Below are 23,778 nucleotides of genomic sequence, written 5' to 3' on the forward strand. Positions count from 1 at the left end.
CTAGGCCTCAGTTCACAGGGATGACTAGCAAGGTCCTCTCCTAATGTTGGCCGTAAGGAAAAAGGGACGAGATCCTCCTGATCTCCCACTTTTATAAGAAGTATTCACATGAATGAGATGTTATACTCTGTTGGTCAGTTTCTTAGTCACCTGTTTCTCGTTGCCCCTCTCACAAGAGATGCCCCTCTCATCCATCCTTATCAATAACCTTGCATTCCATTGCTATGTTTACCAAAACATGTATGTGGTTTTCCAGGAAAATGCAGCTAATATGAAGGCTTTAGCTGACAGGCAAATTCTCTAAAAGAGAAGCCTGTTTTATAGCAAAACCAGGACATCCTTATAGTTTATTCAAGCTCTTGTTTTAACATTTGGCTTCTACTCTAGATGTTTGGTGTCCTGTATCCTGAGTTACTATTGTTTTATTGTTTACCATCTTATTTGGAGATACCTCTTTTTTCAGTGAAGTGAAGTTTATAGTTTGTATTTCATGGGCCTTTATGATAGTTGCCATTTGGAGGTCTATGCAACACTAAGATGATGTTCATTTGTATCTATTCTGTTTTGGCTGAGAAAGAAAATAATGAAGATAAATTTGTCTAGTAAAAAGTTGATCAGAGAGGAAGTTATCATAATATGAAACTATATAGCATGGCGCCTTATATGAAAATTAATTTAGTGTATTTTTAAAGAAAATGTAATGAAAAGTCAAGTTATATCTGTTAGTGCCTATATTGTGTGAACCACTTGCACAAAACACTGGTAAAACTAGAGGCTGTGTACCAAAAATTAGGTCTTGTACAGTAAGTATGAAAAAAATTCCATAAGAAATACTTGAAAATAGCCTATCCTGTAACAGAAGTATATATTTGTAGAGCTATATTCTACTGAACCAGGACAGTTTATCTCCTTATAATAAGACTCAAAAATCCCTGAAGAGTATATAGTTTTTTTCTTGAACTTACTTTTTTTTTTAAATTTTGTTGGTTTTTTGGTTTTATTTTTTAAAGGAAGCTGCACCTACAGAATCTCTGCTTAATTGGCAAGACTACGAAGGACGAACTCCCCTTCATTTTGCTGTTGCTGATGGGAACGTAGCAGTTGTTGATGTCCTGACCTCCTATGAAGGTTGCAATGTGACATCTTACGACAACTTATTCCGAACTCCCCTTCACTGGGCAGCCTTACTTGGTAAAGTGGACAGCACTGAAGTAATTTAATAATTAATTGGCTGTGGTGTTTAATCTTTGTCTCTGATTTTTGTGTAATTCCAGTCTGGCATTATGCTAACTACTCTCTTAGAAAAATAATAGTTTCTGTTAGGCCAGGATTAGAAGTTTGTGTGTAGACTGTGTTGTTGTGGGGTTTTTGTTTTGCTTTGGTTTGGTTTTGGGGTTTTGTTTGTTTTGGGGTTTGTTGTTGTTGTTTGGTACTTTTTAGCTTCAGATTCTCCGAAGCACTGTAAAACACATTACTTCAGCAGGCTACATGTGGTCATGATTTAGGAACAATTATACCACGTTGAGATGTTCTTGCATATGTAGCTTTGTTCATAAGTAAAAAAATAACAACTGGTGGTCTAGAGCAGTGGTGTCTGAAATGTATGTAAGACAATCCCTTGGGGTGCATGATGAAAATATCAGAACTTTTAAAAACTTTTTATCTGAAAAAATATGACAACTTTACTAATAATATATGGATTTATGCCAGCACCCTCACTTGGTCCATATGTAAGATGATCACAGGTGCCTGAGGGAAGTGCCTGCTCCACAAGGCAGGGGCTCACAGTGGCATCATCACTCCCTTGTTCACTTTCAGCTGATTATGATGTACTGCAGTTTACATGTGCCCAGTTATGTGGATTTATGGATGATTTTACAGAATTTTTACTGAACGACCCCTTACAAAATAGGCAAGTGACTTAAAATATTCCTGCAAAGAAACTGCAGGTGAAACGGCAGAAGAAGATGGCAGAGCTGCACTTCTCCTACTCCTAGTACAAGCTCTTCATCAGACACGTTACAATCTAATCAGATCTGACAAGAAATTTTATTCAGATAAAGTTTTTTTTCTGTTCAGATTGCTACCCTGAGAATCAGATGCTCTGTAAATTGCAACCCTGCATACGTGAATTCTGCATGGTTTGGTTTTACAGGTTACAAAACTTGATCTTTGCAAAACAGGTAAAAACCTGATTAAATATAAATAATCTAAATACATGGAAATGCGACTCATAAAATGACGGGCACAAAAATAATACGATTTAGAAAACTGACCTCCTGTTTTCCATTCTCCTATGCGTAAGGAGTTAAAAATAAACACCATGTAATGGATAGAAAGAATGAATCTTCAAACACTCTCTCTTCCCTTTTAACAGGCTTCATCCCCATGACCCTTTGGGACACTGCAGACAAAGAATGCCAATAAAAGAATCAGATTGCTCACTGGAGCGATTTAATGCTGCTCCAGTGACAATATACATGTAGTTTGATTATGTTTATTTTTTTCTTAAAAAAAAAAAAAAAAGTGTTCTCAGATTTGCATTTAAGTAGGGATATCAAATTTTTACAGAGAAATTGTGAAACATTTCAAGTGTCATAGGATTAGTCCCCCAAATAAATAGTCATTATCACTTGGTTCTGTCCAAGACACAAAATTTGTCGTGTTTTGAAATTGTATTTAAGAGAGCAGTTTTGTTTTTTGGAAAAATTGGTTGTCTAACCAGTGTGGAATAAAGGGGGAAGATGTGCCAAGACATCCAGAGTCCTTTGTGAAATTGATGGGGTCTCTAGGTGGCACATACCCATGGGAAACTTCTGATTGGTAAATCATGATTAATTTTTAGGGTTCTGCTTTAAGCTAGATACTGGGTGCTGTGTATAAATCTCAAAGAGTCTAAACTGTTACTAAATGGGTTAAGAATAGTTTTTAAGTAGCGCATGGATACAGCCACAAACATTCTTTCAAAGGTGATAGAATACATGTGACTGCATCTTAGGGCATTGTTGTTCCTGTTACCTTTTGTATAAATAAGAGTCTTTGCCAAGTTACATCTGTTCTAAATAAAAGTACTACAGAAATGACAATTCTTGACCTCAAGAATTAACGTTTACATGAGATCCGTCTTTGCAACAACTTATTCACTGTTGCACGCAATATTTTTCAACTCTCTCAAGCCTTCTTTCATAGATAATTTAGGTAGACCTGTCCTGATTGCAGAGTTCAGTTACCCTTTTTCTAGTTCTATATCCTGAAAGTTCAGGCAACTTTTTTTTTTATTCAGGCCCAGTACTCCTATGTTTTCCCTGCTAGGGTTGCACTCGGAAACAACTTCTTCCAATGTGCCTCCGTTCACTTCTTATAGTGTTGAGATGGGAAGAGTATAGCAACATTGCATCCCCTCTTTTTAGTGTTTTTCTGGTGGGGAGGGACAGTCTTGTGATGTTCTGGGTCCAGACTTGCCTTAATGGCTGAAAGAGGAGCCTTTCTGTAAACCCTAAAACACCTAGAAAAAAAAATACCCACGTAACTGTTCATCCTTTTTGACTCAAGTTGACTGTTTTCTCTCATTTCTGATACGTCTATACATATGAAGTCTGAAAGTGCCATTCCACAAAAGGTTTGCCTGCTCCTCCATCTCTTAGGTTTTGAAAAGCTACATACCACGACTGTAACACAACTTCATTCTGTAATTGCTGGTGTTTTCATTAAAAAAAAGTCTACTGATAGTTGAAAGGTTTACCTACTTTTTTCATTTATTCTAAACTAATTCAGGTCAACTCTGCAAAAGTAACAAGCTGCAAAATTGATTGTTTTCCCCACATGCAAGATACTGGGAGATTGCTCCTGCAAAATCAGAGTATTTTTGTGTGATTTATGCCTTATAGTGTCTCTTAAAATACCATATCATTAAGGTATTCTGTAAGCTGGCTATGCCTACAAAAGAAAGCATATGAAAGGGTCAGTTGACTTTATTGGCAATATACTATATTGTGTCTTTGTTTTCCTGTCTGTGAAGTGGATATAAAGTTTTCCCACTCCCTCAAAAATGTTGTGATTTTAATAAAAAAATATCCTAATCTGTTTTGATGGAGTGGGTTGTGTGTGTCAGATCGTTTTTTATTGCAGATATAGCAGCTGACAGTAGACTGGCCTTCAGATTCCCTTATACATCTTCAGTTGAAATTTTGATTGAATAAATCAAAATTACCTAAGTAAAGTACTTACCTAAGTAAAGAATTTACACTTAACTTCTGTAAAACAATGTGGTGTAGGATGAAACTGTAGTTAGTGTTGGTTTAGCTACCTTTTAATGTAGATGGACAAATGCTCCACATCAGTCTATGCTCACCCTACTGCTTCTGACTGACCTCTCACTCAAATGCAGTATTTCAGCTGAATTATCAGAAGCTTTTTCTAGAACTATTCAACTGACTCATTGCACTGTTAATATCACAGTTATCTGACCAGCTACTGCTGGTTTCTTTGTTTAGGGAGGTGCTCTCGTGATTTATTTTAAAAGAAACAGAAAATCTTTCCACATGCTCCTATTCATAGGTCCTGATTTACAGACGCCCCTCAAATATAAGGATACAGGCTGTGGAAGTGGGACACTATTGTGTCTTACATTTAGACTATAATGGCTACAACACAAACATACTTTTTTTTATTGAGGTCTGTTCATTCTCTCTCTTTTTTTAATTCAAAGTGTTTAACTTCAGGATTTGACACATATCTGGTTTTATTTTATTATTTTTCTCAGGTCATGCACAGATTGTCCATCTCTTATTAGAAAGAAATAAGTTTGGAACTATCCCATCTGATAGCCAAGGTGCAACACCCCTGCATTATGCAGCACAGAGCAACTTTGCTGTAAGTAGCACGTACCCTAAATATGAAGTAAATATGTTTTGCTTTTTTTGTTTTTATAACATAACAAAGTGTTGTCTGCACAAACTCAATTCAGAGTTTTCTTATGTTATATGAATGTGTTTAATTTCAGACTACTAACATAGATTTTAAGACTAAATTGCCGTACAAAGAGAAGCCCTTTGATCTATATGTTTGCATCAGAACACACAGTAGTCATGTAGGTGTTTCAGTAGAAAGCAGAATGGCACCTACTATTTTACTGAGCTTTCGCTTTTTAAAGCTCCTTATAGCAATATCTAAGCAGATATAAGGTATCTAGAGTAAGATCACCTGTGTGAGCATTTGCGTAGCTGCTACAGTACCAGTGAAACCACTCTTTGAAAGTGATTAACTTATTAATATTTGCCATTATGAATGAGCCTTTGTCTCGTAAAGTGTGGCTGAAGAGTGAGTACATTTTGCCAGAATTTGCCATGACCACTATATTTTTAGAAGCTTTTTAAAGTTTTTAATATTTTAAAAATATTTTTAAATTCCTGACAACAACAAAAAAATGGTTTCTCAGACAGCCTAATTTTTATATTTTATTAGAATAAGTCAATTTTTTCCAGAGCAAGATCAGAGACGGTAGAGCTATGTATAAAACTCAGCAGTTTAATGGTTGCTGGTCATAAATGTTATTATAGAAGTCATCCTCAAGCACTGCAACTTAAGAAGGCTTTTTTCATGCCGTTCTGTCTCTCATAGATGAATTATGCCATGCATAGTAAGCTGAGACCTCCCATCTAACTTGTGTTCAGTTGTATTATTGATAAGCTCCCTTAGCAAAATAAGGTTGTTTAGTGCCTCATTAATGTAGTTATGTAGCATAATTTATGCTCATTAATGTAATATTGCACCATTTTCTTAACAGGGATACTAGTTTGAGTCTTTCCAACCCACATGTTAATTATTGTAACATAAGTTAAATTTTAAAACCCTTGAGAACCATTCAAGTTAACAAATCCAGAAGTACAATTGAAAGAGGGAAGTGGCCAATGTATGTTAATACCACAACTGTCACCTTCTGTTTCTTGGTGAGAGTGAGTTTTGGGGTTTTGGTGGGTTTTTTTGGAGCTGGTCTTAGTAAGACCATACAGGTATTTCTTTTTAAATTCAGACTTTAATCAGAGCATATGTCTGTGGATAGTGTACAAATTTTTAAAGACTTTTTACAGATGCTTTGTACATGGTACGTACAATTTGGGTCTGACTCACACACCTAAAATATTTATGTTGTAAAAGCCTTTCTTTCTAGTTTGAGTCAGACTCATGGGAAGACAGAATGTTTTTATTTACAATCTGGTGATTATCTCCACATGCTTTTATCATTGGGTTTGTTTTTTTTCTATAGTGATATGTCGCTAGAAAGTTATTTTCCTTACTGGCTGGCTATCTCTGGGCTCGATTCAGTTGTACTGAAACATCTTCATCATGTTGCTGCCTTTTGATCCCACCAGCCAGCCAAACTATGATATCGTTTAGGTTTTTATGTGGAAATAAGAGTAGGTGATGGAATCATTCATTCATTTGCAATCTCGTGGACTTACAATGAATGTCCTGTTTCCCATCTGACATGATGTATCAGGGTCTCATTCAAGTCTGCAGGCCTCTCTTAGCTCATGATGTACAGAGAGCCTCTGTTTGTTTGCCTACGTTATGTTTGGAGCTTCTCTTTTTTTTTTACCACTTTGGTTGTTTCTGAACACCACTTTTTGCTCTTCTTTTTTTTTTCCTGGACTACCTACAAATCCTTGAGTATTTCTCACTGTTGCATTCCATATACACAGTCAAACAATCATGTGGAAACACATCCATGTTTATTTTGGCAGTAGCATCTATACATTTATGGTTTGAGGGCCATGTTGTTATTCTGTTCAGTCTGCCCAAGTCTGGATAGGCACGGTACATTTCTCAGTTAAAATGTGGTGTTTCTTAGTCCAAAAAAACAAGAAGAAAGTTTGTTCTTTTGTGTTTATTGTAAATATCTCAATATCTTGTTCTTTGCTCTGTTTTTCTGTGGGTTACTTACTCTAATGTGCTATTTTTGGTATTTAAAGACCAAAGAGGCTTGGCCAGCACTTAATTTACCTGAGGAATTTGTTCTTTAAGACGAACTTACTCCCATTTATTATAGAAGGAAAAGTTCTAGAAGAAAAGTTGACTGATATAACCACCCAAATAGGTTGCTGGAAATGTGGAAGTTTTAGGTATCCTGCAGAAGGTCCAAATAAACATCCATTTTAAATTTTTGAACTTCATGTGTGAAGGCAAATGCTCTGTTAGTGTTGATTTTAGTATGCAGAATGCAGGACTAAATATATATTAAAAAAAATTTCCAGAAACATTGAAGACAATGTATTTCCCTTTCAGATACTTGTATAGATTCATCTAGTAAATGAAATGTGGAGACCCCTGTCTTATTTTTGAATATTCAAAAATAATATTTAGTATTTTTCAGAGTTTCTTGGTAACACAGAGTGAAATGATCCAGGTTTATTTCTCTCCTTTCCTGTTGTTTTTCGGCTTTGTTGTTTTTCATTTTGTTTTCTCCACTTTTTCTTTTTTAATACAGATAAGATACATGTGATTTCTCGTGACAAAATACATGTAGAATTAAACTGATTCATACTTCTGTTTTCTGATTTCTTAACTATCCTGTTGTCATTTATTTCCATTTCATTTTCAAGTCGTGTCACCTTCATTTTGGAAGATAACTCTCATAGCACTATGATGTTTTCTTCCACTTTTTCGCATTAAAACACTAGAAAAAAAAAAATTTAAAAAAGAGTGATTGAAAGGAACATAACAGAAAAATGAAATGACTTATTTATGTTTGTAGCCTGTGTGCCACGGCGTTGAAAAGGTCTGGCCTTCGCACAGGGTTTCAAGCAGTGCAGAGCACTGGCAGGGGGCTGGGCTGCCAGTCTAATGAGCAGCCCTTGGTGTATGAGGGGTGGCCATGGTCAGTGTGAGCACACAGACACACGCTGGTTAGTGTGGAAGGCTTAATTCTTCCATTCCTCGTTACTTCTGGCTGGACCTTTTTACAATAAACTAATAGTTCATATACAGACCCGAATTCCCTAGGCTGTTAGGATCTTTGGTCACATTAATGTGAGATAAATGAGAAATTTCCTATTTCTTTAAAGGGATGAAGTAAAAAGTAGTAGTTAAAAAAAAATCAGACTAACAGTGGGACTTAGGAATTTTAACGCCTTTGTGATTATAAGCATTTGATTCCTTATAGCCACAGAATTCTTATTCCACCTAGAGCAGTGATAGCACTATTTTGGGGTCACACTGGGGAAAGGATAAAATAGTGTTAATACTAAAATATAAAAGTAACAAAACCCACTTTTCCAGTTTTTATTGGCCAGCCTATCAGTGGCTCTTAAGAGATGTTTACCAGCTGTTAAATACACAGCCTTTGTAAGACATTAGATAGAAAAGGGAAAAATCTTCCTTTAATTCTTTTTGCTGCAGTAGTGATTTCCTCTCCCTTCCTTTCCTGTGTGGCTTTAGTAAGAATTCAGCAGCAAGTTAAACAAGTGGATTTGTTCGCTTAACACAAACACAGCATTTGAAGAAATAATTCTTTTTACTTCGGTCTAAATAGAGAATTTACTGTAACAGTTACAGTGGAAAGCCTGGACTCAAACGTAAAGACTTTCTGAATCCTTTTTTTATTTATGATATTTAGTAATTAGTAACCCGTCAGGAGAATATTTTGAAGGAACATTATTTTAGCATCACAGTATTACAGTAATATTTTGATAAGCTGATAATATTAATCTCATTGCTTTCTTCACAGTGACTGAAGTTTCTTTTACTTCCTTATGATGAACATATGATGTTTGACACTAAAAAGAAGTTTGAAATAAACGACAGCATTAAACTGATCGTTAAGAACGTGCAGTGCAAATTGATGAGGAAAAGGGCACAGCAGAAAAGACAATGCTCCCGTTGAGCTATTACCCTCTATAAACATAAAAAGGAAAAATGAAGCTTTGATTTGCTTCATAAACAGCTAAATGAGACACAATAGTTTCTTGTTGTTACAAATTCCTTTTCATGTTAATTTCAATAGCATGTCTTTTCAGGAAACAGTTGAAGTATTTTTGAAACATCCCTCTGTAAAAGATGACTCAGATCTCGAGGGAAGAACATCCTTCATGTGGGCAGCTGGCAAAGGCAGCGATGATGTCATTAGGACGATGCTGACTTTAAAACTGGACATTGATATCAATATGACAGACAAATACGCTGGCACAGGTAAGATGCTTTACAATAAAGAGCCACTGAATGTTTCCAGTTAGCGTGGTTCTCACCAAATAAAAAACGCTGTTAGAATCTATATTCATTTTTTTCCTGGATGTGTAGTGTAATCCTGAAAATATTTCTGCAGTAGTATAATTACGTGTGTGAGTTGCTTCTTTGCCTTATTGTGGGAAAGAAACAAATCTTTTCTGTGCAGATTAGACCAGTTCACTTGAAACAGAGCAAAAAGAAGAAATGTACTGCTGTGCTTCTGTTTAGTTGGATCTGTAATCCTGGGAAAGGAAAAGCTGTTCTGTATTTTGAAGGCCGAAATGAAATACAATTGCTTAAAAAACCCTCCCTGAAAATGCCTCTTAAAAAAAATTGTCAGTAATTAAATACTTTGAAATAATATAGAGCAAACTAACCAGTGAAGTGGTTAAAAATGAAAATCACAAGTACCACGGTTATTTGTAAAGATAGTGTAATAAAGATTAGAGCTATTGCACGTCTGTAATGTAAACAAGAGGTTAAACTTAATAACCCCCAAGTTTATCATCCCATTATCTGCCTAAAGCAAAAAATAGGTAAGCAACAGTGTTTCAGAATTAAAGCATGTAAGTAATGAAATTCAAAATTTCCTATAGCAACTATGAATTTATCTCCTTTAATGAAAAATTATAAGAATTTATGTTAGAAATATTGTACCTGTGTAGTACTTTCAACAAAAATAGGATCACAGTTCTGACAGAGAGTCAGGTGTTGAAGGGTATATGTATTCAACAGTGTTGGAAAGACAGGTAAAAGCAGTGGAGCTGTATTGTGTGCTGATCACATCTGAATACAAAAAGAGGAGAATGTGAATATATTGGGCATAAATTGGAGGGGTTTGGTAGCAGGGGGGTGCAGGGGTAAGCTGTGTGGGAGGAGGTCATGAACTACCCTGTGCCAGTCACAGCCACGTCACAAATTTAGAAGTGCAAAAATGTATACCTATGTATAGTAAGTAGTAAAATGAGAGCTGAGCTGATAGCCCGAGCACACACCTATACATAATACAGTAGAGGGCATTTCTTCTGTAAACTGTGTTATTTTAAACAAACAAGACTGTATATTGCAATGTTTGTTTATGTAAATTTTAATATGTTTCTTTTAAAGTATACTCAAAGAATCCTTTGGCTGCACAGATACACAAACTAGCCTAAGCTGCATGCTTAGATTTAGGGAACTTGCAGTATGGATCTATCCCAACCCAGAAAAAAAGGATATTAGTTTAACAGCTTCTCTCTTTCAGATCATACTTTGAACTATATAAAAAGGGTAAATAAATGCAATGTCAGGGTTGCACGGTTCAGGATTTGAAAGATGACATGCATGGCTATTAGTTTAGTATTAAAAAAATGAAATTTTTATTTCCTTTGGCTGTGTCGGAGATCTGTACACAAAAAGCCAAGTACAGTTATCATAAAATTCCATTTAAATATCAAAACTCTTTCTTTCCTTACAAATTAACACACACACAAAAAATATTTTTCCAGGTTATTATAGTTTGTAATTTTTGAGTTTAAGAAATAGTGCAGCAACTAAAATCTCAGTCTTTGTGTTTGATGACTTTACAAACTACATACTCTACCATTTTAGTCTTGTTTCATCTTTTGTCAGTCTCACCTACCTGACAGTTCCTTTTAAAAGACCTCACAGTATTTGTTTCAGACCTTAAGGTGCAGTACTGTTGTAGTCACTGTGCAAACCTCTTTGCAAAGGGTTTTCTCTTTTGCAGGCAGAAATCACATACTGTGTTTCATAAACTACTCAGGTGTGGATTTCATGCTTGAATAATTCAGATGGTTGGGTTTATTATCTTCTAGTCTTAAACCTTTCATAGCAGTGATGTGTAATCACCTTTTAATCTTGATTTTTTTGTTTGTAGGGCTTTTAATTCAATGAAATGAATGGGTTTTTCATTTACTTGAAACTGCTGTTGAGTAGAACAAATTCATAGTCCTAAAGTGGGCAACTGTGCTGTTTGTCACTTGCTGTCGAGCAATCAAAATTTTACCATTGTGCAAGCATGTGCAGTAGCATGGGCTTTATTATAGTGAGCTGTAAACTTTAAAGGAAACCCAGCGGTAAATCACTCTCCGATTTCAGATATCTGGTGGGGGTGATGTTGTTTTGTTTTGCTTTTTGTTGTTGTTGCTGTTGTGTTTTGTTGTTTGCTCGGTTGTTTTTTTCCCAAAAGTTCTTAATCATTCCCAAGTTTTGGTGAGGTAAAGTAGCGTTGTATTCTGACAGGAAACTGTGCACTAATAGAAAACAGCATACATGCCACCCTGCCTGGGATACAGTTGCTGAGGAGAGTTCAAGGTTGTGTTTTTCTCACTTTTGTGTGCCTGCTTCACTAAGCTCAGTTATACTGTTGCATTAACTCAGCCTTTTGCCTTCACTTAAGAAGAGCAAGCTCTCCATTCAGCTCTGTTGGAACATCCAGCCTCTCCGCATTGTGTAGGAGAATGACACCAAGGGAAAGGAATTTCCCTGTTCTCCGAGATCAGCGCCGCAGGAGTGTTACAGGGGCAGCTTTATAGTGCTGCCGTCACTGCCTACAATGGAGAGGGCTCTGTCTGTCGGCGGAACAAAGGGCCTATTGTGACCAGCTGGCCCAAGAATCTCTTCAGTCACCGTGACTCCATCACAGAAAATTTGGCTTACAAGAAAATATTGAGCACAAAGTGCGAAACAAGATGCCTGCGTCAGAATGAGTGATAGGGGGGAAGAAGCGGCCAAGCTGACACAGCAGCTCTTTTTCTATTGTATTGTTATACACACCCCATGTGTCATCTGATGGAGTGGTTTACTGCCTTTGGTTTCATAAGAAACGCAGTACAAAAAACAGAACCTAGAGTTTACTGTGAGGTCAGACCATGAAAAGCAGGCCTATCCAAACGTACAAAGCGACAGGGATCTCATTCTTGTCACACTTCTGCTGATAGCCACCCACTCGCCTCGCTACCACAGATCCTGCTCTTTACAGATAGTTTTCACGGGTGTGATGAGTTCCCCTGTGCTTTGTAGCTGCAACAGTTAAACATCAGTGTCATCTTAAAGGCATGATTTCAATTACTAAAGCAGCGCTTCTTGTTCTGTCCCTGGCTGGGACCCCAGTTCTTGTTGGAAGCACCTCATTCGTCTGTACCAGAGTTCGAATTACGAGCACTGATTTCAACAATCTGTTTTAAGACAACACACTTCAGCTGGATTTGACTCACAGACAGAAAGAACAACCTGTGCATTTTAGTAGTGACAGTGTAATGGGTTATGCTGAGTTACTGTTTCATAAGCTGTGTGAGCTGGTACCAGGGCAAAGAGTAGCAGGCAGATACAAAAAGCCTGTTTTGATATGCTGGCTGTGACTCAACTGATTCCTTCTAACGCTGGCCCTTCGTGGTGTGCCTTTCTGTATAATGGCTCTGCTGGATCCTGACCCTGCCTGTTGGCATATTAAACAAGTCAAGACAGGCAGGTACTGTTCATAGCCACACGTTTTGTTTGCTTGAGCACACTGAATTCTCACCAAGGAAGAATATTTGTCAGATTTAATGGGAAAATATGAATACATTTTACTAAACGGACATTTATGAATTGCACTTTTTTGTGTTTTTATTCTAAATTATTTTTATTTTGTCATCTCTGAAATATTCTACATGTAAGGCAGTATAAGAACATAGATTATCCAGTTCTTTCGCTGACTATAGGAAATAATCCAAAGCATTTTGAAATAAAATTTTAAGTGAAATCACCAATATGTGTATCTTCCATTGGTTTGAAATCCCATTGCTATGTGTAGCTGTCCTGTCCTTCAAAAAGAACCATGAACTGGTTGGACTGGCATTTCAACCTTTTCCTCCGCTCCAGCTGCTGGTGCCAACAGGACATTGTGTCAGCCCAGGAGCAACTTCAGCTCCGGGACATCATGTCTTTACCTCTGAGGTCTGAAGTATCTGAAGTATCTCTGTGTGGTTTGTTGGTTTGGACTCAGTCTGCATACATTCAAAGAGGAAAGAGCAAAGAAAACTATGGAAGAGTAGGAGCCTGCAGAATCAACAGTTTTCATACAACTGAACTACGCAAATTGTAAGGATGAGACAAAATGCAGTATCTGGTCTTTCCAGCATCTTTTTCCTGAAGAAAATGGGGAGATGCAGCTACTGTGCGAGATGCGATGGCCTTGCTACATCATTTTGTGCAAAGATTTCTCCAATTCTGAAAACAAAAAAATGGGGGAGAACAACTGGGTGATTATCTGGAGTTAGTATTAGTTGAGACAGTTTTGCTTATTTGAAAGGGAAAAAAAAGGTATTTTCAGGAAAACACTGAAGAAATAGTGGAAGCTTGCTTTCACTGCTAATGGACAGTTTCATCTCCATTGAGATGATCTAAGAAATGCCACAGAACAGAGGCAGAAGTAGATTGTGTTAATCAGAAGCTGCTAACCTTCCACAAATCCTCAGTATAAGCCAATCTTGGTGTCGTTAAGGTTAAAATTCCTATTTGTACAAGTTTGTACAAGAAACTTTTTTCAGGCCTAACAATTTTTCTGCTTATTGCTCTGTTAATTGAATGGTAAGGAAATGCTAATATGTGTATCCTCCATTGGTTTGAAATCCCATTGATATGTGTAGCTCTCCTGTCCTTCAAAAGGAACCATGAACTGGTTGGACTGGCATTTCAATCAAGTGAAATTAGGAGCCAGAACAATTGTGCAACATATAACAGATTTCTTTGTAATATGACATAATTTCTCAGATGTCAGTAGAACTTCATCAGTCAAAAGAATTTCACCCAATTTGTTAAACTTTCCTGTAAACTTTCCTGTTAGCAATCCCTTGTTTTGATTCATCAGTTTCTTATGGTTGAAAGCACTTTTTTGTCCCCCAAAAGACTGAAGTTTATTTTCATTTTGACTGTTCTCTAATTGTGAACCTCCAAAGCTCATGATATGGTGATTTTGGTTTTCTCTTTCTGCTTTATTCTTTTAGCGTTACACGCCGCTGCCCTTTCTGGCCATGTCAGCACCATCAAATTGCTGTTGGAACACAACGCACAGGTAGATGCTTTGGATGTCATGAAACACACCCCACTTTTCCGAGCCTGTGAGATGGGACACAAAGAAGTGATACAAACACTCATTAAAGGTCAGCTGTTATGAATCTACAAACCGGTTCAGAGGTCTGGTGCTGTTTTCTGACGGACTGGGGAATAAACAGCATAGCTGAGCAGGAGGTGGGGGAGAAAATGTCTTCTCTAAATTTGGGGTTGTCTGGAAGTTCCCTTTGTGAAACAGCGCTAACAAATGTAAAAGATGATCGGAATGTGCAAAATATCTAGAAGAGTTAAATAAGAAATTTGCAATATTTGGATAGTTCTTTTCACAGCTCTTTTCTGCTCAGACCTTTTCAAGTACATTCTAGTCTCTCAAACCACCTCTTCCCCTAGCAAGAAATTGTTTTTCTTTCTTTTTTTTTTCTCTAGTATATAAGACCAAACTAATCTTTCTTGTCTTTTGTGAAAAAGCATTTTTAGGCTTCTTATTGGCTATTTAAATGAATCTTTATTTTTTAATAAAGGTAGCTATCAAAAATCCTAAATCAATATTTTCCTTTGGTTAGTTTCTATAAGCAGTATTTTATTTGCAGGCAGAAATAGCATTTAAAATTTGCAGCTTTAGATAATTGTAAAAACTCTGCTGAAGTGGATGAAATATGGTGAAAGAACAGTGGTACCTTAGATGCAAAATTCTATCATGTTAGCTTCACAGTAAAGTTCTAAGTAGCTGCAAGCAGTTTCCCTCCTACTTGAGGTATTATTTCATTTACAGACAGTTGAAGTATCCAGGTTAACAAACTGCAAGTTTTCCATCAACCAACGTTTCTTAGTGAAAAGCGTGACTCCCTTCATGATCTGCTGGGCGTACTTAAACCTCTTGTTAAGCTCTTCATCCCACCTCCTATGCCATTTAGTTTTGGTAGATGCAAGAAGATTGGTTATCAGAATCTGAATTATCTTAAATTACATATTTTATGATATAGAGAGTCATTGTTGCTGGTTGGTTCATTTTTTTTATACTTCTAGTGTTCTATGTTTGTACAGAGTTTTTACATCTGACAAGAGCACATAGAGAAATGAATTATCTGCATAATGGTCTTCTCATGCTTGAATTAAAAAAAAAAAAAAAAGCTTTTTAAAAAAAAGTTCCTTACACTTGTGAGTATTTTATCTGCTTTAGAGTTTTAAAAAGATATTTCACCTGAAGTCTAATTTTCAAATGTGATTTTGTTGTTAAGAAATAAAAGTTTCACTGAAAATTAATAGGCCTGAAACAAATAAAGACTAAGTTTTTCAAGGGGATTTGATAAATGTGGAGATTCTAAAGCATCCAAGAGGATACTGACAAGCTTGTGAAAAAGTCAGAAGCCTGACGCTCACTGAAACTATCTCATTCTCAATTCATTTTGATTTAGGATGTGGATTTGAGTGATCAAGTTGAAATCACTTTCCAAAATATTTCTCTGATTTATCAGTTTATCAAATAAGTTCTAGTTGAACAGAAAGCTGTTCTTTGTTATCTTTTCTTTCAAAAGTATTTTCTTTCTGTGTTCAAAAAATGTATTTGTTGTTGCAGGAGGAGCACGAGTAGATCTGGTGGACCAAGATGGCCATTCCCCGCTTCACTGGGCAGCCCTAGGAGGAAATGCTGACGTGTGCCAAATCTTGATAGAAAATAAAATCAATCCTAACGTGCAGGATTACGCGGGTAGAACACCACTGCAGTGTGCTGCTTATGGAGGTTACATTAACTGTATGGTAGTGTTACTGGAAAACAACGCAGATCCAAATATTCAGGATAAGGAGGTATGTTGTTCTTCACTGGGCTGTTTAATTAACCTCAGAATAACCGTAAGTCTAAACTTTTCCCTTTTCTTCAAGGTCTTTCTCTTTTCTGGGACATCGAAGCATCTTTGCTGCTGTTGATCATGAAATGCATCCTGACATAATTTTCCCTATGGCTTCACTTCTGAAATTTTGAGTGAAAAGTAACATTTTCATATGCAGCATGAAGATTCATATTTTTCCATATCGCTTTTGACTTCTCCTTGTCAAAGTGTGATCTTATGAGGAGTCATATTAATCATCTGCTTTCTTAACTTCTATCATTCCTTATTAACAGCTGACATGGGAATGTAATTTTGTAGTTTGTAATGTGTTTCTTCAGCATAGAGATAGAGCAAGCAAGATATTGCAAGTGAGGTTGCACAACAACAACTTCAGTTACTTATCCACATAAATATCCACATACGTATCTTCCAGGTGAAAAAATACCCCGCTGATAAGTTCATGTATTCTTTCATGCCAGTAATCAAGCAGTAAGTGAAATTAGGAGCCAGAACAATTGTGCAACATATAACAGATTTCTTTGTAATATGACATAATTTCTCAGAAGTCATTAGAACTTCATCAGTCAAAAGAATTTTACCCAATTTGTTAAACTTTTCCTGTGGCTATGTATTGGAGGGCATGGTCTTGATGTTTTTCTGTGGTACCCAGCCTTCCTAAATTTGGAGTTCAGAAAAACAAGACACCAACAGAAGGCATGACCTGAAAGGGAAGTGAAATGTGTTCTGTTGATATTAACAGAGCCTGAGGTAATTGTCTTGCGGATCTGTGATCCCAGTCCCAAAAGTGGTCAGATATGAGCTGGACGTATAGAGTGCAGCTTGAGAATTGGATTTCTGCTTAGATTCTGAAATCAAGCTCATTTTGAAAGTACAGCTGGAATCTTCCCTTGTTTGCATGTGCTGATAAGCTTTCGTCAAACTTCATCTGACTTTGAGCTCTGTAGTAATTTTTTCAGCCTTGCGCTGCATTTTGGAGCAGCCTAGAAAACAGCCTGAATCACAGAATGGACGGGGTTTGAAGGGACCTCTGCAGATAATCTATTTCAAGCCACCTGCTAGAGCAGGTTCACCGAGAGCAGATCACACAGGAATGTGTCCAGATGAGTTTTTAATGTCTCCAGAGAAGGAGACTCCACAAGCTCTCTGGGCAGCCTGTTCCAGTGCTCTGGCACCCTCATGGAGAGGAAGTTTCTCCTCATATTCAGATGGAACTTCCTTTGCTTCAGTCTGTGTCTCTTGCCCCTCATCGTATCATTGGACACCACTAAAAGGAGTCTGGTCCCATCCTCTTGACATTCACCCTAGAGATATTGATAAACATTGATGAGATCCCCTCTCAGCCTTCTCTTCTCCAGGCTGAACAGACCCAGCTCTCTCAGTCTCTCCTTACAAGAAAAGTGCTCCAGGCCCCATATCATCTTTGTAGCCCACCGCTGGACTCCTTCCAGTAATTCCTTGTCCTTCTTAAACTGGGGAGCCCAGAACTGGACACAGTATTCCAGATGTGGCCCCACTAGGGCAGAGTAGACGGGGATGGTAACTTCCCTCGGCCTGCTGATCACACTCTTCTTAATGCAGCATAGGTACCATTGGCCTTCTTGGCCACAAGGGCAAATTGTTGACTCATGGGCAACCTGTTGTCGACCAGAACTCCCAAGTCCTTCTCTGCAGTGCTGCTTTCCAGCAGGTCCACCCCTGACATGTGCTGGTGCCTGGGGTTATTCTTTCCCAGGTACAGGACCCTTCACTTGCCCTTGTTGAATTTCATCAGGTTCTTCTCTGCCCAGCCCTCCAGCCTGTCCAGGTCTCGCTGGATCGCAGTGGAGCCTTCTGCTCTGTCAGCCCTTCCACCCAGTTTGGTGTCATCGGCAAAGTTGCTGAGGGTGCACTCAGTCTATTCATCCAGGTCATAGCTGCTTCAGACCTGGCAACATAGCTGTGAAGAGAGAAACTCTAGAGGTAGTGTCCTAATGCTGTTTTTCAGCCACTTTAGGTGAAAAAGCACTAGTGTTGTAATCTCGCTTAAAAACAACAGCTAAAAAAAATAAAACTTACTTCATTTTTTAAGTGCTGTATTCTTTTGTTTTAACAGGGAAGTCCATTTAGAATAATTAGTTTGTCCCTCATGTGCAGAAAAGCATTGAATTACAGTATGATTTATGACTTTTATTGTGGTGTGATAGAGTTTGGGGATAATATTTATTTTTGTTGTTTACAGGGAAGAACTGCTTTGCACTGGCTCTGCAACAATGGTTACCTTGATGCTATAAAGTTGCTGCTTGGTTTTGATGCTTTCCCTAATCATATGGAGAACAGTGAGGAGAGGTATTGCTCATCTGAATGTATTATTTTGTAATTTAAAAGAAGTGCTTCCTACTGATTTCAACATAAAGTGTTCAGGTGTTCCCAGAGAATTGTGATCTTGTATCTACAAGGAGGGATGTAAACTTGGGCTTCAGTGTAAGCAGCTTTTCTAATGTGAAAAATCTCTTCTTGAAGTAAGACATTGCAACTTCAACTGTCTATACTTTTGAACCCCGAGCTTCCAGAGATTTCTGAAAGTATTTACGCATTCTATTCTTGTTTCAAATATTAAATATTTCTTTTATTCATATGAAGTTGACACTGGATATGTATAGACAAAGGGTGATGAGGCATTTCTGCTGCTGTTGGAGTAGACTGGAATCTTTCTATTGGGTAGGAATATGGTGAGAAGAAAGAAAATGGGAGAGATGTAATGTGTATTAAAATAGTGATTACAAATTACCTGGTGGTTAACTGTAAGGTTAACTAAAGGCCTAATTAAAAAAAAGTCCTCCTATAATCATAAAGGGACAGTACATTTACATCTCTCTTCTTTGTCTTTCATTGACATATAAATAATAGTTTTTTTAAAGTGATTTGAGTTGTGCAGTTTGAATTAGTCACCTGACCATGAAGATAATTACTATTAGCAGAAATGTATAATCCCTTTTTTACATTAGATGACCTCCTCATAATTATAAATAAAATTATGATCAGTATGCCATATAAATTTGAATATTTCAACATTTTAAATGACTTAAGGACTTTGAAACCCGATATTTTAGTGCTAAATTTGAGCCTTCTGTACTTATCTCAGTTTTCAGTTGCTTTCTTCCCCCATCATTTCTCTTTTGTTCTCTACTCTAAACCACTCAGATCTCTCTTCTTTTTCTGTTCTTATTTTTTATTGAGAAACAGAAGTGAAAGTATAACCAGTTCCTAATTAAGTAGTACCAATTCTCTCTTTAGTAATTTTCAACAGAAAATTAAAGACAGTTGTAATTAAATTGCTCTTAATAAGTAAGATTAAAACCCACTATTTTACCAGAAAGGAGGCTGCTGTTTTCCTTACTTTGTAGAAATGCGCTAATGACGCCCAAATGTCAGGAAAATACCTTAGCTGTGTTTTTACTATAATCATTCAGTTAGTATCTATTTTTGTTTCCCTTCTGGCATTAGTACATGTTCTTATGTATAAACCTCGATTACTCAAAATATAACTAGCGGTATTCCAAATGTCAGCCCTTAAGCACTAGTCCATGTGCAGAACAAAACAGATCCCCAATATTTCTAGATAAATCAGTCTTTAAATGCAATTCTCAAAAAAATATATGTATTGTACATAGAGATTGCACAATTGCCTCTTAATAAACATCTAGAAAACCTTTTTTTGTTGTTAAGAGATCAGAAGTTTGGAAAATGGAAAAATCAAGTGTTGTAAGAGAGAGTAAAAATAACTTCATACATACAGTTCATCTGTACTTGGATGAAATTATTTTTCAATCAGTAACAGTTTCCCCAAACCATAATTTTTTTTCCAATATATCTACAGAAAGAAGCTTCCCTTCTTCCCTTTTGTGGAGTGCAATATGAGATAGCAGTTCAAAATTCAACCGTAGCGGTTAAAACTAAATAGGTTTGTGAAAAGATGGAGCTGAGATTGCATCTAAGATTTTAAGGTGCCCACTTGCACACAGATACGTGATTAAGTGCTAATCTGGAGGGTGGTAGGTTTGTTGTTCTTTGCAAGTTTATTTCATAATCTCGTGATGCCAGACTGGCTGCTGCTTGACCAACGTCATGCTAAATTACGTGTAACAGCTGATGGCTGATGTCTTCTTTGCGTGATTTCCTGTGAAGCCAGCTTGATTTAAAAGCTGTCTGCTTTCCAGATACCCAGTGCAAAAGAATTTATAACAGGCTTTGAACTGACACAACAAACTAATGGCTGGTTGAGAGGAGTGTATGTGAGCAGCCTTGAATGGGTGGTGTCCAGTTGTATGAAGCCCTATTCAGATTTCATCTGAGTGATTTTTTTTTTTACTTTCAAAGGTAGCTCTAATGGAGTTAGAGAGTCCACGTTTAAGAATATGGGTCTTCATGGCTGGAATCCATAATATAATGCATTGTCTTGGTATATACATGCTAGTAGCATAAAGTTTACGTTAGCATCTTTCGTACCTGTTTATTAAAATACTCAAAACTAGGTATACTTTTAAAATGTGTTTTTTGAAATGAGGTCCCTGCTGAAGTTCCCATTCCTGGGTTATCAAAAATCTCTCTCTCTTTAAATGCTATCAGCAACACACCTTGACATACAAATTTTCACGTTATGTCATTGTCTTTATTCACGCAGACACCTCAGTTCAGATACTGTTAATCCTTCCATCAGATCATTGCTGCGTGGCAAGTCCAATTCTGCCTTCTGTCTGTTTTTCTTTGCTCACCAGCATTGCGTCCTAGCAAGTTACCATCAAGAGGAGCCCTAATTTTCCCAGTCACATGCATTGACACTTGCTATTTGATAGTCTTGTATTATATGGTCTTGATTATGGTTGGTGACTGGTAATTTTCAGTCACTAAATGTCTTTGCCTAATGTTTCAGTGTTGGTGAGGGAGATAAGTAAATTTTTCCCCTGTGTTGACAATGGGAAATTTGGCAATTATTTTTAAAAGGGCTTAGGCATCTTTGACACCATTAAAAAGACGAGCTATTTAATATTTTTAGTACCTCTTTCCATTTGAAAGCAGACTTAAGTCTTACTAGCACTTGGAAAAAAAACAATATTATCCACTGATGCTGGGGTAATCCTGCTGCCTGGTCAGTCACACAGTCCTCAGTCATTGTTACAGAAGCGAAGCCAGATTTTACAGTAAATCTATAGAACTTAAATTTATATGGAAATAACATTAAAAATGTGTTAACTTGCTTTTTAATAAGGTTGTATTTCTACATGAGAACCTCAATAACGCCTTTTTAAGTTTGCTTGCCTGAACAGTTAGTTCTATGGATAGGGTTTGGCGTGATTTTGATCTGACACTTCAGATAGTCTGCCCTGCCACCTTTATATTAGGAGATAAAGTAAGCCTTAAACATAGTCAAGGTACGTAGGATGAGCATGATAGGAAAATAATATTAAAAACTAGTAAAACAGCCTACTGAAAACGGTGTTTAATCTGTCTTCATACTTGAAGTTCACAGAATGTTAGGGATTGGAAGGGACCTTGAAAGATCAGTTGCCTTTTTACGAAAATAGGATGAAATAAATGCACATTATGGTTAGAATTCTCGTTCAATTATAATTGTTATGAGTGTCTTTTGGTTCTTTTTTTTTCTTCTTTTTTTAGATATACTCCACTGGATTATGCCTTGCTTGGTGAACACCATGAAGTGATTCAGTTCATGTTAGAACACGGGGCTCTGTCTATAGCTGCCATACAGGACATTGCTGCTTTCAAAATTCAGGCTGTCTACAAAGGATACAAAGTTAGAAAGGCTTTTCAAGAGAGGAAGAATCTTTTGATGAAACATGAACAGCTGAGAAAAGATGCTGCTGCCAAGTAAGTCTGAGACTTGAAATCTACTCCAGCAAATAGACATTTGTCATAAGTTTGTATATATATGTGTATGATTCTATCTGTTACTCATCATCATTTATTTTTCCTCTTAGTAAAATTCATAAAACCATAAGAAGCATATAGTGGAATTTTTCCATACATCTCTAGATGGATATTTTTTTCCAGATAACCCCAAATTAAATAACAAGTTTTATAGAATATAGAAGGGCAAAAATAACAAACGCTGAGAAACTAGCATGTTAGCATCCATAAATCTTTACCTGATATACCAGAAATGCTTGGAAAATATTTATCACTCTACAGTAATGGAAATAATTATTGACTTATCAAGTCTTTGATAGTAGTTTTAAAAAGACATGAATAAGTTAATGAAGAAAAAAACAAAAACAAAACTAGGAAATGCCTGGTTTACTAGGGCTGAATTTATTGTTTTGCAAGGCAGGTTGTGCTTTTCTAGCAAACTGACCTCCAGGATTTTATTTGCAAATTCTGTCTTGGCAGTATCATTCTCTGCACTTATATTTTCTGCTCTTGAATTAGAGAGTTATCATGAAATCATTATATTAGATTATAGATAACTAACATATGCAATTCAAATAGTTATTTGTACAATGTGTAGGTTCTGACTGTACCCTATTTAAATGAGGTAATGGTAGCAAAGTGGTGAAATTCTAAAGTCAGAGGGTACATAAATGGTCATCAAAATACTTTTCTTGCTTGAGCTTTATCCTTAAGATTCATAATGTGAAGAACAAATCAGCACCTGATTTCCCTTTGAAAATCTGATTCTGGAATGAAAACAACGTAACAGTCTGAGCAGATTTCTGCATGATTTTCTAGTACTATTTCTGTAAAGAGAGGTCATAGGAATAAACACACAACATAATTATTGCACCTAGAGATATTTTCGTTGCATCTGTATATCATAGACAATATCAGCTGCCATTTCAAACTCAGTAGTTTGATGTTCTGCAGAACTGGCCAGTCTGACCTTCACTGGGTTTGAACGCTGCTCATACACTGATTAGTAATTGTTAACGGCCAGGAAGAATGAAACCTAGAAACAGCTGATAACTAATCTCTTGCTCACATCTTTAGATCCCAAAGTTTGTCACTTACTGCTCTCTTACTATTTGCCTTTTCTGCTGAAGTCAGTAGAAGTCAAACCCATGCATGGAGAAGCTGCCTTTGAAAATAACCTGAATATCTCATGTATTTTTTTTTTTTTTTTTAATTTGGAGAACTTTGTTTCTTGCTGTGTGGTCACAAGTGACATTACCAAACGAGGGAATTTTATTCTTTGTGATGACAGCGATTTTTAGAAGAATTGGTAATACCCCATCTAGAAGACTAAAAGAAAAAGGATTGCCTCATGGAAATTTGGGGGTGTTTCTATAATTGTTTTCCTCTGTGAGTTTCTGATGTACTTTCTGAAACTTAGTAAGCTGTTGTTGATTTGTTTGAAAACAATAGAAACAGAGACTGTGTACCAAATTCCATAAAAACAGAATTAAAGTACAGTTGGAGTGTACAAGCAAATCAAGTTGTCACATAACAAATTTTATTTAATTGCAATTTTATGATCTGTAATAAACTGGAGGGGACATTATGTTGTCATCGTTCTGCGTACCCATCTGTGCATTCCACAGCTAAAATTGGCCAGGGTGTTGCTACATACAAAACACTAATATCCCTACTGATGTCTACTTTTATCTGGAGAGCAGATTTTTAAACATTCTGTGGGAATCCATAGTGATGGTGAGCTCCC

At 36.7% G+C, this 23,778-nt stretch overlaps 1 protein-coding gene across 1 annotated transcript in view; it reads left to right on the top strand.

Annotated features, from left to right (window-relative positions):
- Positions 1 to 23,778, top strand: part of INVS (inversin) — a gene marked incomplete at its 3' end in the record, with an annotated part of 86,092 nt that overhangs the window by 42,756 nt on the left and 19,558 nt on the right. Inside the window, exons 5-11 of the mRNA XM_080364279.1 lie at positions 1,011 to 1,191; positions 4,763 to 4,872; positions 9,015 to 9,186; positions 14,211 to 14,366; positions 15,854 to 16,083; positions 18,346 to 18,452; positions 21,780 to 21,992. Of these exons, the coding sequence (XP_080220405.1) occupies positions 1,011 to 1,191; positions 4,763 to 4,872; positions 9,015 to 9,186; positions 14,211 to 14,366; positions 15,854 to 16,083; positions 18,346 to 18,452; positions 21,780 to 21,992 (1,169 nt within the window). The remainder of the gene's footprint in view (positions 1 to 1,010; positions 1,192 to 4,762; positions 4,873 to 9,014; positions 9,187 to 14,210; positions 14,367 to 15,853; positions 16,084 to 18,345; positions 18,453 to 21,779; positions 21,993 to 23,778) is intronic.

The sequence above is a fragment of the Nesoenas mayeri genome (assembly GCF_963082525.1).
Source record: "Nesoenas mayeri genome assembly, chromosome: 2".
Classification (NCBI taxonomy): domain Eukaryota; kingdom Metazoa; phylum Chordata; class Aves; order Columbiformes; family Columbidae; genus Nesoenas; species Nesoenas mayeri.